Source organism: Tetrao urogallus (assembly GCF_951394365.1).
Source record: "Tetrao urogallus genome assembly, chromosome: 7".
Classification (NCBI taxonomy): Eukaryota; Metazoa; Chordata; class Aves; order Galliformes; family Phasianidae; genus Tetrao; species Tetrao urogallus.
The window spans coordinates 32637595-32655681 of NC_136820.1; the positions used below are offsets into that span (position 1 = coordinate 32637595).

The 18087-nt window shown below is 34.8% G+C and overlaps 1 protein-coding gene across 7 annotated transcripts in view; it reads left to right on the top strand.

Moving 5' to 3' along the window:
• Window positions 1-18087, top strand: part of CACNB2 (calcium voltage-gated channel auxiliary subunit beta 2) — a gene marked incomplete at both ends in the record, with an annotated part of 223384 nt that overhangs the window by 184110 nt on the left and 21187 nt on the right. For 4 of the 7 annotated variants that reach the window (XM_079538599.1, XM_079538602.1, XM_079538603.1 and 1 more), the window contains 4 exons: window positions 6976-7098; window positions 10020-10156; window positions 11116-11192; window positions 14909-15042. In XM_079538599.1, the coding sequence (XP_079394725.1) occupies window positions 6976-7098; window positions 10020-10156; window positions 11116-11192; window positions 14909-15042 (471 nt within the window). Of the gene's footprint in view, window positions 1-6975; window positions 7099-10019; window positions 10157-11115; window positions 11193-14908; window positions 15043-15187; window positions 15208-18087 lie in introns of all 7 variants that reach the window. The other 3 variants (XM_079538600.1, XM_079538605.1, XM_079538604.1) reach the window with 1 other exon arrangement.

The following is an 18087-nucleotide window of genomic DNA, read 5'->3' on the forward strand; positions in this document are numbered from 1 at the left end:
TTACTCTTTGTGTGAATGTATAATGCTCTGGTATTTACTACATAGTTTGATCACATTTGAGAAGCAATTGTTGATTGTTCTTTATTTTTCCTTCCTGTTTTCTTTCTTTTTGTGGCTCAGTGTTGTATTTATTGCATATTAAGAACAGAGAGAAGTTTGGATTTCTCTAATGATAATTTTTTTTGGGGGGGAGGGGGCACCTCATACAGCAGCTATTTGAATGCTATCTAAATGTTGATTTTTCTTTATAGTATTGCAGCTGGACAGGGAAGTTACAGATTGAGAACAGAAGTTGCCATTAATGCTGAGTGTTGGAATCAAGAAACCTTTTATTTATAGTATTGAGCAGAAAGGATTTGAAGTGCCAGGATGGCAAAGGACTGGTGCCTTACTTCCCTACTTATGGAGAGGGAAGCACAAAGTGAACCATGTTGTTTAAAAAGAGAGATCACTCCTTACAGACTGCTTACCTCTCTTTATTGAGCTGGGTAAACCTAAATTTTTGGCCAAATGTAGTCCCTTACAGTATTATAAGTTGGCATAGATTGCTTCTTGTGTTTCATGCTTTCTTGAGCTCTCTGTTCCAGTGAGAGAACTGTCCTGCATGTTAACAAGCAACAGTACGAGAGCTTTTAAGTTACACCAGGGGAGGTTTAGATTGGATGTCAGGAAAAATTTCTTCTTTGAAAGAGTGGAACAGGCTGCCCAGGGAAGTGGTGGAGCTACTGTCCCTGGTAGTTTTCAGGAATAGGGGGGATGTTGCATTGAGTGACGTGGTTAGTGGGCAAGGTGGAGGTGGGTTAGCACTTTTGATGGCTGCATTTAGTTGATGCTTGCACTAGATGATCTTTCCAACATGAATGAGTCTGTGATTTTATAAATAAGCTATGCTGGGACAGAGGACAGTATATATGACTGAAGTTAATGGTAGTGCCATAATAATGCACGTAGCAAGGACTAATTTGAAGATACCACTGTCGTCTAAATTAAAGGTACTTCTAATTTGGCGTTTCCCAAGTTTAACATTCAGCTTTAAAAAGCATTCCTTCAACACAACTTTAAAAGTATGTGTCTTCTTATGATTTCTGTATCTATGATCTGTGATCACAGGCTGTAAGGGAGATTAAGAATTGATATTCCATTTAAATTCTTATATTATAAATATCTCAGTGTAACATTTAAGAAGCTGAACTTATTCAGTTGATGAGTTGGATAACATAAGCTATTCCTATAAAATGTAACTATTTGAAAAGCATGCTGAGTGAGATGTGGAGTTTACCATGTTCTGAAATAACTTTTCTTTTTGTTCAGTGTATTAGTTAAGGATTATTATGACATTTGACTTCTCAAACTCTAAAATGTCTTCCTGAAACACATATAACTTCTGTAAATAGATCAGTCTTGTTTTGTAATGTTTCTAACAAAGTGCTTCTAATGTATGTTTCTAACAAAAAAAAAAAAATCATTTTTTTAGCATAGTTTCTTAAAAAATGTATGCTTAACATACCATTTAGAAATAAAGCGTTTTAATAGCATTAACCTTTGGCTCCAGTGGTCATACAGAGCATCTGATTCAGTTGAAGAAAATGAAATGAGAAATTATTTAAGAATTGGAACAAGCAGTAAAACTTGCAGATGTTATACTGAATTAAGAAACGTTTTCCATGCTATACCCTTTTCAGACTTTTTTGATAATATCTTCATTTTTAACCAACCATTGTGTTACTGCCTTATTTAATATTTGCTTTATTTTGCTGTGTCATGGATTATGCTTTTCCTGGAGAATTTTCTGTTTGTGAATAGCCTGAAAATGTTACTGCAGATCATTTCTCTGAAAGAACCTAGCCAAAAAAGCTAAGACTACTAAAATGCTGTTTCATAAGCATAAAATGTCCTCACTTGTGACACTGAGTAAAGAATTTGAAATCCAAGCACAGTATTTATATTGCAAATGACAGCTTTCATCTTCTGGATTTTGCTGCCAGAATAAGCATGTTTTCAGTAAGCACAAACAGACCTCTTTCTTCAGCTGTGCTGTTCCAATTGTTCCCATCAGTTCCCCAAGTGAGTGCAGCAGATCCACCTTCCTAGCTCACTTGCATGCAAACATCACCATGCCATCGCTGAGTTTTGACTGATGGCAGTATGCTCTAATAAAAAAAAGACCTTACTCGTATGAAAAAGCTCCGTGTGCGTCATGAAAGCTATTTCAGTCTCTGCTGCCTCCTGAGCTGAATGTAAACCGACATCGGTGACTCTATTCAGATATAATTTCGTAAAAGGAAGTAAGAAGCATGACTTTCAAGCTGTATGTGAAGATGAGCTAAAATAGTAACCGAACTATCTCAAGAGAGTGTGAGGACATTTAAAAAAAAAAAAAAAAAAAAAAAAAAAAGTTCTTTTAAGTATATCCATTGTTAAGACTCTCTTTTGTACTGGTTGGATGTGTTAAATTTCCCCATTTAACACTAAACGTGAGCCTTACTATAACAAAGAAGCTAAGTAACTGGAAGGATTCATAGCTTTTCTCATTGAGTTTTGCTGGTTGGCCTTGATCCTAAGGAAAATCATCCTTAAACTTGAAAAGGTCAGTTTGCATGGCATTCCCTTTCAGTCTGCTTGGAGAGCAGAAAAGGCTGTTTGTCACAGAGGCTTGTGCCATGGGACTGCTGCACTCTGGCTGTTCTCCTGTGAGAGTGCACAAATTCCTATGTGAGAAATTGGTGAGTCAGGCCTTCAGAGGCAGCAGTGCAAGCACTGCTAACATCTGCCCATAGCTCACGTTGCCTCAGTTCTGAAAACACATGGTGAAGTCCACTCAGATCCAATTACCGACTTGGACACTGAGAAATTAGGAAGTTTGGCTCCAGAACTAAATGTTCTGGCTGTCTACTTGTCTCCAAAATCCCTGAGGACAGATCCATGATATCAAAAGCTTTAATGATTCAGAGAAGTTTGAATCTTGTTATACAGTAGCTGTACTCAGGCTGCTGCTCATTAACTACAGTTTTATTGTGTTTTGGTTTTACAGAGTAATTTTGTTTTTCATCTCAGTCACTTTGCTGCAGGTGCTGAATGCTGCATCTTGCTCTGGGGGACACAGGTCTGAGACTTGAGCCTCAGGCATTGCACAGGTTATGGGAACAGTGCTCTCTTCAATAGTAGAGTACTATGGTTGCTTTCTTAACCTGAAATAATATATGTCCTTCTCCACCCCACTGCAAATACCCATGTAGCGCTTAAAAAAATACTCCTTTTAAACCACTTAAATTATAATAAATTATAATAGTGGTTTCCACTTCACTTCACTTTTGGTGACCCTGCGCATGGCAGGGGGTTTGGAGCTTGATGATCCCTGAGGTCCCTTCCAACCCAAGCCATTCTATAATTAATTTTCTTTGTATTGCTGCATAAAATCCAGTATTTGTGGTCTATTTTTATGCCCTTGGACACAGCCCTGAGCTGCCTGCTGTGACCTGACCTGCTGAGACCTGGGAGCTGGAATGACAACTCTGGTGGCCCTCTCCTACCTAAATTATTCTGTGCTTCTGTCTTGCTACCAGCCTCGTCTGATCCATACACCCATACCAATAAAAGAAAGTTGAGTCTTTGCTGGAAAATGGTGCTATTGATCACTGTTTGTAATGTCGGCAGGTTCACTCTGACTTTCCTTTGGGATGTTTGTCAAGTGTTGACACTTCTTAAACAATGAGATTGCTGAGCAGATGCTATTTTTAGGCATTGGGCAATTACTTGTAAAGTGACTCCAGCAATACTCAGTGTGTAGAGTGTAAATTTATGCATTGTTTGTGTATTCAGGTGGTTTTGATTTTTTTTTTTTCTTGTGTAACAGCGTAATAGATTGAAATACCAAAATAGGAATTGAAAAGTTCTTTCGTTATTTTTACTTTTCCATTTTTTACTTTGGTAGTTTCTGTACCCCCACATCTTTCATAACATTGCAAACTTCTACAAAATAATCAAGAGTTTCTTATAAAAATCTTATAATCCCATGACATGGGTTTTGCAGTACTTTTTCTTTATATGTTTGACTCTCAACCATCAACAGAGCAAAACAAAGTGACATATTTTAAGACTGCGGTTATCAGGCTGTCACATTAGTATTGATCATTGTCCTGTGTTCTGTATTAGCTTTGCTTATGGCACAAACAGTGTCTGTGGGACAGCTTGCACAAACAGTGCTAAATGTAGGTCATCATTTGGCATATTTACCCCCAACCAAGACAACTAATTGAATTAAAAAGTTCAAGAGTTGTATTGAATTTCCTTAACTGAAAAACTTGTGTTATTTTAAATTTTCATGAGTGCAAACCTGGCAGTATTTCAAGAAAGACCCGTTATATATTCATTACCTCAGAGAAAGGTAATTCCTTTCAGGCTAAATTTGCAGGCATGTGTGAAAAATGGGTACAATGAATGGCACTCATTATTATGCAAAAACAGCAAGGTAAGAAGCTGACTTGGACACGATTTCTCTGAACATAGATGCCAATATCGACAACCGCTTCAAGAAAATGATAGCTAACAAAGTTTTCTACGTCAATTCTGGACTTAGCTGACATTGGCTTCATAAAAGATACCTTCTGATCAGCATTCTGGTTTCATTGAAGCTACTATCAGTGAAGCATACCTATTTACTGGGAGTGGTTCAATAAAGTGAGAAACGAGATGGATCCCAAACCTTAGATCCTCATCACCTACTGTTAAGAAGTAGAGGTAGCTTTAAGTCCTGCTCGTATCTTTTCATCTCCAGGGTCACTGCTTTATGCAGGGCAGCTCAGGTGGAAATGCAAGTGGCTTGGAGAGCACTGAATCCAGGGAGTAGAGATAACTTGATTATTGAGCAGCATTCCCAAAATTAGTGGCCATGAGGGAGATGACCTGTTCTCTGAGCAATTTCTGTGTCAGAAATTTTGCCTCGTTGACAAGGATCCCCAGAGGCTGCATCCACTGGGTTTACAGCACAGTATAACTAATCTGAAATGAGTTATAGGAAAAAGAGAGTCCTCTCATGTTTTAAGTATATTACTAGAAAAAGGGGGTGTAATTTTCAGGATGCAATATTTCTTGAGTGCAAGGTAGAGATAGATACTGTGCAAAAGCTTTTGAAGGCACTGAATACAAGTTAGTCATAAAACAGGAGTGAGGCAGAGTGTAAGTATAAGCAAGCAAGTGGCTGAGTAGAATAAAACTGTAAATATTATTGACTTAGTAAATAAGAATTTGTACAAGATGTATAAAGTAAATATAATGAATCAACAGGAAGAAATAAGATCCAGGCAATAAAATAAAATAAAAATAAAACAAAATTGATAATTTCCCAAGTCTTGATTTAATTTATGTCTGTTATAAAAAGCGTTCAGTCTAAGCTTGTTCTCTTTGCAGGGTTATTCCATCTGTTGAATGCAGGTTTTTTTCCTGGGAAAAAAAAAAGGAAGAGAATGTAGAAATTTTCATTCTGAAGATGATACGTAATTATTTACAGGAGAGAGAATATGTTCAAGTTTAACATCTGGGAGCTTCTGTCCTTTTATTCCTGTGGGTTAACTGAGGGCTACACTGCCATCACACTTTGCTGCTGATTTAAAGAATGAACAGGAAGTGCTTCACTTTTGACCAAAACTAATTTTAGAAGTGTAGAACATGTAAGCAAATGCTAGGTATATTCTAAGATATACAGATACATATGGTAAAAATAATATATATGTATATGTATTTGATGTAAGATACTATTTCTCCTTTGAGTTCTATAGGAAAGTAATGACTTGCGTAGCATACTCGGATTACTTTACTTCTAGACAGCAGTTCAAGAAAAGAAAGTATACTTAATTTTAATGTTTTGTGGAACTCTCAAAATTATTTAGCCATGTAAAAAGGCCAGCATTAAAAATTTACAAATTAATTAGTTTTAAATATGTAGTTAGATTAATTATTGTTGTTTAATCATGTGGTAATTCAGTCTCCCTTTCAACCAGCATGACAAATATCTAAAATGGGGTGTAACTGTGTCTGTGAGCGTGTGAAGTTAAATGTTCCGCTTTGTTTTCTATTCACATTTTCGCATTAATTTTTCAAGAGCAGGAATTGAAAGAAGATATTTTTGCCTGCTGCATAACTTTCATGTTCAGATGTTTTTAGAGTAGTTTCTGTTTTCTCTTTTTTTTGAGAAGTGAGGTTTTGCCCTCTAATAGAAAATTTTAGATTACTTCTAAGTATGTCAAGGACATGAGCTTGCTACAGTTGTCTGTTGGTTGCAATGCAGCAGAGATTTTATAGTCTTTACTCTGAAGTCTTTCATCCACTGATAATATCAGGAGTAAGACACAATACCCTGCTGAGTGTTTTTTTTTAGTATTTGGTAGAGAACTGTGGAGAAAGAACAAGCAGGTCTGTTATCTTCTCTATCATCATTTGGCAAAGGTTGTTTCTCTTGTTCTGAGACGCAGTTCTACAACGATAGTTTGCTATGTTTTACAGAGAATTTATTCTTCATAACAATGAATGATATGTTTTATTCTGTGTTCTTCAGTGGGGAAGTTAGTATTAGGAGAGTTGACAATTTAATGCTTGCTCATATCCACATTTTTTTGTATTGAAACGAATAATAGCATATAAAGCATCAACTGTGTTTGTCTGCAATTTGTAAATTCAGGTAAGCTATGGGGTTTTGTTGAATATTGAAAAACAATAATTAGTGTTAGCTTTTATCAAGTATCTTCCTTAAAAATATCAGTGAGTTCAGTGCCCACATGACTACTTCTTTTCTTCCTGGCATGCCTAGATCAGTAATAGTTGGTTGTCTTTTACACAAGCTAATTGCGTTACAGCTAAGAGTTCTTTTTCATTTTTATCATTTAAAAAGACATCTTACAGAATCCGTTCTCTGTATGTACATTTGTATAAATGCACGTGTTTGTGAGAGTAATCCTCATGCTTTTTATCTTCTCTTTGCAGACAAAACCTGTTGCATTTGCAGTTCGGACAAATGTTGGTTATAGTGCAGCTCATGATGATGATGTTCCAGTCCCAGGCATGGCCATCTCATTTGAAGCTAAAGATTTTCTTCACGTTAAAGAAGTAAGCAAAAATGAAGTAGTAAGCAGAGAACCTCTTTAAGGGTCAGAGTACACCACTGCTTTATTCTCAATTGTTTCTTGACTTTATGAGATTTCTGAGCGTCTGATCATATTCTGTGTTTTGCAATGTATCTTTCATCCATTTTAGATTATCTGGCTTTTTAATGCTGTGCAGAAGAATCCCTCAGTTACAATTGATGATGCATGTTTTCTGCTAGTGGAGTGTTTTGCAGAGGAAGCAAGAAGATTTCCCTAATACACAAGTATAAATACAAGTGGACAAAGAGCAAGGAAACACAAGAATTAGACTTTTAATACCTTTGCCTTGATGACTGGTGATCAGTATTTTCCATATATACGAAACACATTAAAAAAGGGATAACTTGTATATAGTGAAGAAAATGCCATTCAAGCCTGATGAAATTGCAAAAGAAATGCTCTGCTCTCTCTTGTGACAAAAGTAGGGATGAGTTGGCATAGAGTCTTTGGAAAAAAAAAAACAACCTATCAGGATCTTTCAGTGAGTTTGGACAAGCGTGACTCAGTTTGGTTAGATTAAATGATGTTGTATTATTCCATTTGTATTTCAAATTATCTGGCAACCTCAGACTTCACATTGAGTCTTTTCCCTGTTTTCAAGGACTAGAAACAGTGCTAAGTATTTTTTTGTCTGATGGAATTTATGCTTTTTTATCATAGCCGAACTTAGCCTCGAGTGTCAAAACACATAGGAAATAATGAGAAAGAAGAAATTGTCCAAACTTTACTGAATCTTAGAAATATCTTGAAAAGAAGCTTAGCTCAACCGAGGTATTATATTGTCAGTGGATGCATGTAGCTGGAAGTAATGAAAACAAGATTAAAATGCAGTTCTTTTTGCAGCCTCAGGTGTCATACAACAAGGTCTCTAATTGCAAAACTGTTTTTCCTGAGCCATATCCTTCCTGTCCTGCCTGTCTCCTGTTGTGGCTGTGGCCCTGGCCTGCTCTCTCTCCAGGACTCTGTAATCCACTGCATACTGCTCCTTCACTCAGCTCTTCAGTTTATACTGCTGAGAGGGCTCAAGCAAGGGAAACTTAAATTCAGAATCTGCATGGACAGTGGTGAAAAAGACTGCACTGATTCTATGCGAGGGAAATTTGTTTTTATTATTAACTTAGATTAACTTAGATTTATTAAAACTTAGTGCATGTACAGATGATGGATTCCTTCTACTGCATCACAGACTTCTCTGAATCGTTCAGGACTTAAATGCATGGCCATAATTTTGCTTTGCATTTAATTCCTCTTTGTGTTTCACCTGACTCTTCAAGCAGAGGTGTCCTTACAGAGAACCCTTCACCTCAGCCAGCACCTTGAGAGCTGAACATATCACTAATCACTACCAAGATTTCCACTATTGCTTTTTAAAATTGAGAAGTATTGTGTATTCAGGGGGTTGGAACTAGATGATCTTTGATGTCCCTTCAACACAAGTAGTTCTATGATTCTACATACAGTATGATTTTCTCATAAAACTACCTTATCCTCCTTTGTGTTTACCAACAAAACACTTAGCTTTTTTACAGGAGTGAATTCCTCATGGTTTTATTTTTGCAAGAAAAAATTCACAAGGATTAAGTATTTCTACTAAGTATATTAAAATGGATTTTGTTGAGCAGTGGTTTATTGCACTATTGCACAGGATAAAATAATACTGTCTATTCAGATTTTAATTTAATGATGTTTCTTTAATTATATATCTCTTCCATTTAGCAAAGTAAATAGTACTACTTTTGCAGACTTCGTGTGGAACACAGCGCAGATCTTTTTGACGGCAACCTTTCTTGATTTAATGACTGGTCTTCCTCTACATGTCTTGTCCTACATATTTGAAATGCTCATGCTTATCTTTAATTAGAATTTTTCAGTGAAAGTTTACAATTTTAATAAGATGTTTGAACCAATACAGCGTTGATAAATTGTTCTTCTCATGTAGCTTCCTATCAAAGCACTTGTATCCTTACTCATTAAAGCATCCCATTGGATGAATAATATCTTATACTACCAGTTATATTTTATGACCTTAAAATTGTACTTATTTTAACCTTTTTTTTTTTGTTAAAATCATAAAATTTTCTTCAGGCATCACAGCATTTCTATACTAACTAGGTTTTATATTGTTGATCCACCAACATCATATACTTAGTAAAATTATTTATATTTCATGTGGGCCCACTCGTTTAATATGTTTTACACCTAACTATGCATTTGTTAATTATTATTTTTAATTATTAAATATGTACTATAATAGCTATTTTCATAACTTCAGTTTTAGAAGGGCAAATTTCCTTACTGTTCAGATGTCCATTCCTCGTGGATTTATCACTTTCTGCTTAACATACAGATCACATGAGCTATAGGTAGAGCACATATGGGAAGTGGAATGTAGTCATATTTCATAAGATATTAGTGAGTTCAGAGAAGCAGGGGAGTTTGAGGTATGGTATTTTTATTCTAAATAGGGAACTCAGTTTAATAGAATAAGGAAAAAAAAAAGATTATTCTAGAGCTTTAAAAATTGTTGCAGTGAATAAGAGCAGATCAGAAGAAATCTCTGTCATCCAGTGAGGAGAAGCATCAAGGTAGCTGCAAAGCAGAAAGAAAAATGGTGAAATGGGAGGATATAACAGCCAGGGAGAATCATGATGTTTTGAGCGGGAAAGTTTCTGCTTAAGTACTGTAGCATTTTAATAATTTGCAAGGTATAATTATTTTTATGCATTTCTGAACATTACCACTATTGTTCACTGCCATAATAACATAGTACAACGATTAACTGCAGGGAAGAATTACATAAAATGACTTAGCTGCAAGTCAAAAAGTGATCACAAATATAGTAATTTCGTAGTACAAGATATTTTTTTTCTTTTCGTTGTCTAGAAATTTAACAATGACTGGTGGATAGGACGGTTGGTAAAAGAAGGCTGTGAAATAGGATTCATACCAAGCCCAGTCAAACTAGAAAACATGAGGCTGCAGCATGAACAGAAGGCAAAGCAAGGGAAATTCTACTCCAGGTAACAAGAAGAAATCATTAAAAATAATAGTGCTGCCTCTAGCAGTTAATTTGGAAATTAAGATTGTGCGTGCTATACATCTCTTTAATTCTTATGATTGACAGTTAAAGAATGTTGAATCAATGAAAAATGTATATTTATTTATGCAATTAATAATGTCATTGCAGTTACAGAGAGAATGTAGATGCTTAGATTGGTCTGTGATCTGTGAAGGAGTTAGTACATCTGCTGAGTGCAAGCACAAAAATCAATCCCCCTAAATATTACATTATTTGTTACTTTTTTTTCACAGTTACATTTACTAAACTTTAAAGTTGATTTCAGAAATTAAAGAAAGTATTAAGTCATTCATTGTTTCTGACTGCAGTCATCATAATATAGAAATAAAGATTCAATTCAAACTGAAATAAACTTACAAAAATATTGTTTCATATGCACAGCTTGAATAGGCTTTCACAAAGCAGAACTTGACTTAGTCTTAGACACTTTGTAACTTCCTTTGATGCACTTATTTTTAGTAAGTTTGTACCAAAATAACAAACTTTTACATAAATTGAAACTGTTTTAGATGAGCCCACTATTAGTTTCACTAGGGCATTCTTAATAACTATTCTGTTAAAGAAAATATGTATGCTCGCTGGTATGAGAATTAATCACAGTAATAAGCAATAATATTAGTAACTATATTAATGTAATGAACAGCTAGATTACAATAAGGACATGAGGCCATAAAGACATATGCAACAGAATGAACCTGCAGAGCACGGAGCATGATTGGTGTCTGCACATCCTCAGTGTTCAAAGTGGGCACTGATTTTTTGTGTAAGATATATAATTTATGCTACTGTCAGAAATACTGTTTGCTCCGGGCTAGCAGCTAATTTAGAGAAAAATAAAAAAGGTAGAATAAATACTCAAAAAGGTGTAAAACTTTAAACTACTTTGTTGCTTTGCTGCAGTAAATCAGGAGGAAACTCTTCATCCAGTCTGGGTGACATAGTTCCTAGCTCCAGAAAATCGACGCCTCCATCATCTGGTGAGTAGGTCAAAAGCCCTTCAGTTTACACAATCAGGCACCTCGTCTGTTAAAACTTACATTACATTTAGTTCTGTTTTTCTTATTTCCTGTGCAGTTGCATTGCCCTGCAAGGCTGCTTTGGGTAGTTTAAGAGTTAATGCCACCATCAAGTTTAAGTAATGATAGGGCTCTTAACAATCCACATAATTCCTTCGTTCTTTATTTTTGCCATGAAGTTTTATAGCAGAGAGCAAATGAAATGGTGAGGCTGTCTTGTGATAGAATAATTAAAGGCTTAGGCTCTAAACAATCCTGCTGAATAAGAAATACATTCTAATAGGGAGAAAGAGAAGCAAAAAGAATAAAAACTCCCAAGAGCTCTTTGCAGTAGCATCAACAACCAGGAGTTTTCACTGTCACAGTTCCGATAATGATGATCTGTTTCACATAATTCTTGAATACTGGTGAGGGTTTTTTTTGTTTGTTTGGTTGGTTGATTGTTATTTTTGCTTTTATGACAGAATTCTTTTTTTATTTTTTTTTCCCCACAAATACTGTTCTGAATTTAGAACAGACAGATTTTAACTTTTGTTAGGCTAAGTTCAAGCAAATTCCTCATGAGTTGGAGCAGAATGAAGGTATTAGCTCCAAATGTATTATTTCCGAATATATATTCAAATCAACTGCTTTATTGTTGGACATTTTATCTACTCCTGAGAAAGAAAATGGAGAGTTGGAATACTTGAAATCAAAAAGTTCTACAAGTATTGCTAACATCTTGTCTACTGAGGTAAAGATGAGTATTTTCCAAACACTTTATACGGAGGATGATCTACAGAGCAGGCATCTTCAAATGTTCATAAAGATTTTTAAAATATTTACTGGATATTAAGAGGGAAACAGAGGAGTTCAGTCAAATTATGCTAGTAGACTCATTTGGTTAAATTAATTGAAAAATGTGTCTGTCTTTCTCATGAAACCATGAGTTTGTTTATAATGATCAAGTTTATTACAGTTAGTTTGCCACCTAAGTTCCCTATCAACCGTTTTTTAAGAAAATATATATTTTAGTTTAATAATATGTGTCCATCACAAGTCATTAGAACACACTTTAATCTTTTCTTCTACAAAGGCCGTAAGCTGTCATTTTTCAGTGGCTGCATTTTTGAGTAGAAAGTGTCTGTGGACCTATGTTGTGATTTTGTAAATAGAACATCTGAAATGCTAGAATATTTTTATATTCTGCAAACACTTAGATACCAGTACATAGGAAATTTTCTGAATGTTTTATAGAATTTAGAGGTAAGAGATAGCATAATTATGTTGCCAACGCACTAATTGCTAGTGATGCTGTAATTTTCGTTCCATTGAGTCATTTCTTCACATGGTGGTTTTCAGGAAAATGATTTTTTGGAGAAAGAAAAATGGTGTTTAATTGATTCAGTTACACTGAAGATTTGGAGTTTGCGGTGTTTTGTTGATAATACATACCAAGAAGGATGAAAGAAACATAATTTGTAACTGACACCACAGGGAAGAACCTAATTTTTTGAAGTATAGCTCAATTCTAATCTGATATATTTCTGCTGTTACCAGTTCTCCTCTTTGTGAGAGTAAAATAACTGGCAAAACCAGCAATTATTTAATGAATTGAAGAAATGATAACTAGAATAAGTTAGTTACATGTTTTGACTTTGAGTCTGGTATTTTTTTCCCATATAAAAAAAAAGGTGAAGAACCAGTGAAAAACATTGAGAAGAGGCCTATAGTCCTTAAATAATCTGTAGTAATCAACTCATACGTTCTTCACTGGCCACCCCACAGAATGATGATAATGGTGAAAATGAGTTTAAAAACAAAAAAGACACAACAAATTAAAGATAATTAGCTGTAAAAAAAAAAAAAAGGCAAACTGACACATTTTTTATGCAGTGGGAAAATTGAGAATGAGAAATAGGTATCAATATCTATCTGATAAAATGTTGCATTTCTCTTTTACAGGAAAAGCTTAACAACCATAATTTTCCTTACAGATGATTTTAGTTGGACATAGAAGTTAAGGAGTTCTAATACGCTTGATTATGAGTGATTGATAGCATCTATGCTGGCCTGCATTCAAGAAAGAATATGCTCTTTTTGTATTTATGAAGAGGATGAAGGAACGTTGTTGCTAGAAGACAGTTTTATGTGATTTCAGTGGCTGGTTTTAGGAGCAGGAGTATAGAAACAGGCTGCAGATCTGCTCACTGCCTTTCTTGTCAAGGTCAGACTCAAAGGGAGAGTTGCAAACTTAAGGCTTGCCAAGGATCATGGGATTAGATGTGTAGATAATTCAAATGGGAAAATATATTTGAAGAGATTGCTGTCACAGATGTCTCTTAAATCAATAGCTGTACACAGGCTTGACAGAACTGTGCATTTTTTTGTATAATTTATTAGCAGGTGCCACTATATTAATTGATGTCTTGCTCATCAAGCAGCTGAAAGCAGGTCACTAAGGTGGTTTCACAATAGTTTACAGTGATTAATTATAGGTTTGGTTTAAGTCTGTACAAATGATGCTGCTCACAGATTCTTTAGAGATACATTCAGTTCACCATAGTAGCAGGACAAGAGAAGCCTGTTAGCAGTGGGTGTCAAGAGGTAGGTACTTTATGCACGTGGGCGATGTTGTATAGCATGTTTGTCCATTTTGAATGTATTTTTTTTTCTGAAGACAACTCCTAAGAGCAGGATTGAATGTTGTAAAAAGAAAGCTTTCTCAGTTGTTTTTTTTGTTGTTGTTTTGGAGGTAGTTAGCAGGTATCTGTTGGTCCTTTCCCTCAGAATAACCTGGCCTTGTATTTTGAAAATGTGTTTATTTCTGTTTCCATTACAATTTTTGCTTATACTGTAGCTAGTTACTTACTAAAAAAGGTAGATAGATGTGTTTGGTACAAGCTTTGTGTGCTGTTTATACCTTTGTGAGAGGTTGAACAGCAGTGATTTGTTGTTTTCACTTCCATTTTGGCCTATCTACATCCTCACTCTTCACATAGGACCAGGTCTTTCAGATTACCTATGTCTCTTCTCTCTTCTGCTACCCATTCTTTTTAGTTTTGACTATCAATAGATCTTCTTTTATTATGTCTAATAAACATATCTTATGCCTGCTGTGCACTTTTTGTTAAAATAATTAGATTCCCATTGTAGTCTGTCATAAGATAAACGTAGATATTATTGTGCCACAACTAGGCTGATTTTGGTCCCCCCAATTTTTTTTTTGTTACTTGATTTGCTTAAGACACATTAATACATTTTGAATTTCAATTGATGGTACAAATTTTGAATTAGCTTTCATTGCAATAATTCAGATGTTGCTGGCAAAAATTCTGTTGTTCTATTGGTGCAAGTATTATTTATTTCAGTGAATTAGTTCAGATATACACTACTCTAACAAAAGATCTTGGCCCTTCCTCTGTTTTGTAATATTAATTCTGTATATGTCTGATTTAATTCTGTAATAAGGGGTCAGAGGAAAATTGCCTTGTGTTTTCTAAACCTACTTTACTGTGCCGTTAAATTTTTCCCATTGTTTTATTGTGTTTTGTATTCATGACTAAATTATTTTATTATTATTTTAATCTTTATTTTACTCTCGACAGCTTTATTTTTCTTTATTTCTTATTTCTTTTTTTAACTTATTTTTGCTTTCCCTGTCATCTGATAATTCTGAATTGTTTGTCTGTATATAGCTATAGACATAGATGCTACTGGCTTAGATGCAGAAGAAAATGATATTCCAGCAAACCATCGCTCCCCCAAACCCAGTGCAAACAGTGTAACATCACCCCACTCCAAAGAGAAAAGAATGCCCTTCTTTAAGAAGGTAACACCGACTTCCAAGCTCCCATTTGTCCACCTGCTCACCTGCACTGCGTCACATTTCTAGTCCCGTTAACTGTCTGCGTCCTTTGACAAGCCAATAACATGCATGCTTTGTTGTTCTTTGTTTCTTTTCCATGCTGCTGTAGCTAAGCAGAAGCAGAAATCGGTAAGTTTATTTCGGCACTACCTGTGTTCATCTTGCTGCTGGCATCATTATGATTATTGCCCCAGATTAACAATGCAGCTACCATAGAATTAAAGAAGACATTAACTGAACTATTCAAGTATTCAAAACACTAAAGCAAACAGTTCTAAGCTCAGTGAGTCCATGAGACTCTGCTACAGTATTTATCCTTTTTGATGGAATAAATAATACAGAAGGCCTTCTAGATGCCTGAGGAATTTTTTTTCTAACAAATTCATATAATGCACCTCTTTAGTGCATACCTATTCTTTATATCTCTGTCTTTTTCAAGGTATTATTTTCATTGTAACTCAGTCTACTGAAATTATTATTGGAATCTAATCAGATATACAGGCAGTAGTTATGAAACAAAGAATCAAAATCTGTGAATTTTTAATTTAGTCAGTATTTAAACTTTTAATTCACTTGGTGCAAAATCTACAGATGAGAAACAACAGTGCGAAAGTACAGACTTGTTTTGGCAGTCTAGTGTGAGTTTTTCCTATTGTCATCAATAAGTTACCAGCCAAATGATCTTGCCTTACATCAGTCAAATGCTTTTGTATCTCAGCTATTGTAAATGGTACTGTTAGTTTCCATAAGAGCCCATGTCTACATAAATAACCCTAAGTGCTGCAGAATTATACCACTGGCATCCTATTACAGCAAACTGAGATATGTTTCTAAGATATCTGGTAGAAAACATTATCAAGACACTAGGTAGCACCAAACTATGAAGCTAAATACTATGCTTCTACTTAAAAAAATAAAAAATAATCTTCAAAGTCTTCATAGCTGTTCTTCATTTGCTTTTAACTATTCAACATCTTCAGGCTATATATGCTGCTTCTAAACAGTGCTAAGTGACACTGTTGCTAGTTCTTTGGATTGCTGACATGTTTAGGCGAATAAAATATTTTATTCTTTCTTGAACACTTTTAAGAAATATCAGATCCTTCTCATTTTCAGTCACCAGTATTTTCTGCAGTAAGGTCTGTGGAAATCAGCAGCATTTTCATGCTTCTGAATAATTTCTTCATTAACCATATTTATAGCCAAGTGTAAATGCTAAGGAAGAATTACACACATTGATATGTATTGAATGCATAAGCTTCTTCAGAAGATGCATCTTGCAGACAAACCACCATGCTATCAGACAGTGTTTAATTCCATGTCTTTCCATTCTGTATGATCTCTTTTATTCTATATCAGTCTTTACTGATTACAATAGGTTTTGTAATAACATTTGCATTAAAACTGGGCAGACATCCCAAACTAATCACATGTGGTCTAACCACTGAACGTGAACCATGTGGTCTGAACTTTGCTAGTTTTTGTTTCAGATTCCTATTTGAACTTGACTCTACATGTGAAAGCTGTATAGCTAAGTGCCAGGACATTACAACATTAGATTCTTTAATACTAAATTGAAGAACATAGATGTTTCCATTAGATAGACAGTGTCCTGCTGAAAGCTTTTTTAAAAATAAAACTTTTTCAACAGATTTTCAGTTAACCCCATATTCCATCAAATAAGATAACTTCTGTACATTCCCTGATTTTCAAATAGCCAGTTAACTTCTAGCATGAATATTTTTAACTGGGTTGACACTTTAAAACAAAGATCTGTTGTATCAGTGCACTTTTGCTATAAACACTTTGTAATGGGTTTTTCTTAGGAGATGACTCCAACAAATATCAGATTATTGGTGATGTTTAGCAGATTATTAGCAAGAACAGCAGGGGGCTGCATTTTAATACTGGTGCAGCGTAATTGCAGTTTTGCTTTGAAATGTGTTGAGGTAGATTCTGCCCTGTGTAACATGAGTTCATCTGATATGCTTACAGTGCCTTGGGCACTGGTATTCATTAATATTTACTGATTATCTGGTGAAGCTACAGATAACCAAAAATAAGATAAATTATATTTAAAATATGAAAACATTCATGAAAATGTTTTCTGTGTTTTAGACTGCTTTAGACTGCTGCTTGTTTAGCATTTTGTGCTGTCACTGTATTAATGTTTGTCCATGTTTTTCTGTTTTGTAACGTATATTCTTATTTTAACCTTATTGTGAAACATCTTGGGATATGTTGAGTACTGAAATAATGAACAATGACTGTAATATGCAGTCTTGACTGATATATTTTTACTGCATAGGCATCTGAAAAATAGGCATACCATCTTTCTGTATCACCCACAAGTTCCTGGGTTTGGATTAGATATGTTTTTCCCTAAGACAAAAGCAATCTAAACCCTTTCTTAAAAACAAAAAGCCCTTCCTGATAAGTCAATGTATGCTACTCTTGGAGGTATATATTGATTAGCAATTTATTAAAGAAAATAAAATGGATTAATCTGCTTTTATGTTATTTCAATAGCAATATAAAAATTGTGGTAGTCTTTGGAAACAAGTAGTCTTAACTATTTTTCTTTTTCAAAGTAGTTTTTGTAAATTATACACGATACGTTAGTAAGTAGTTTGGTGAATACTGTACTAACACAGTCTGCTCTTTGGTGGTGATGGCACTTCCCAGAGTAAAAGTATTGGTATCCCAAGCTCTGTTTATGAAAATTTTCTTTAAATACTAACTTGATCAGTGATTGTTTTGATTCCTTTTGGAAGTGAATTGTGTATGCAAATATGGAAGTCAGACCATGATCGCTTCCATTAGAATTTCCAGTGATGTCAGGTTTTGCAAATCAGTCAGCAGATCTGAGCATAAAAAGAGATGTTCTAATCGTCTCCTCTTCCTTTTTGTTTTACTTTTCTCCTTTGTAATTTCACAAAGAAAAACTTAGTAGGAATAAAGGTGTCACATCTCCAGAGACAATTGTGTCAAGTCCTTAACTGTTGGAAT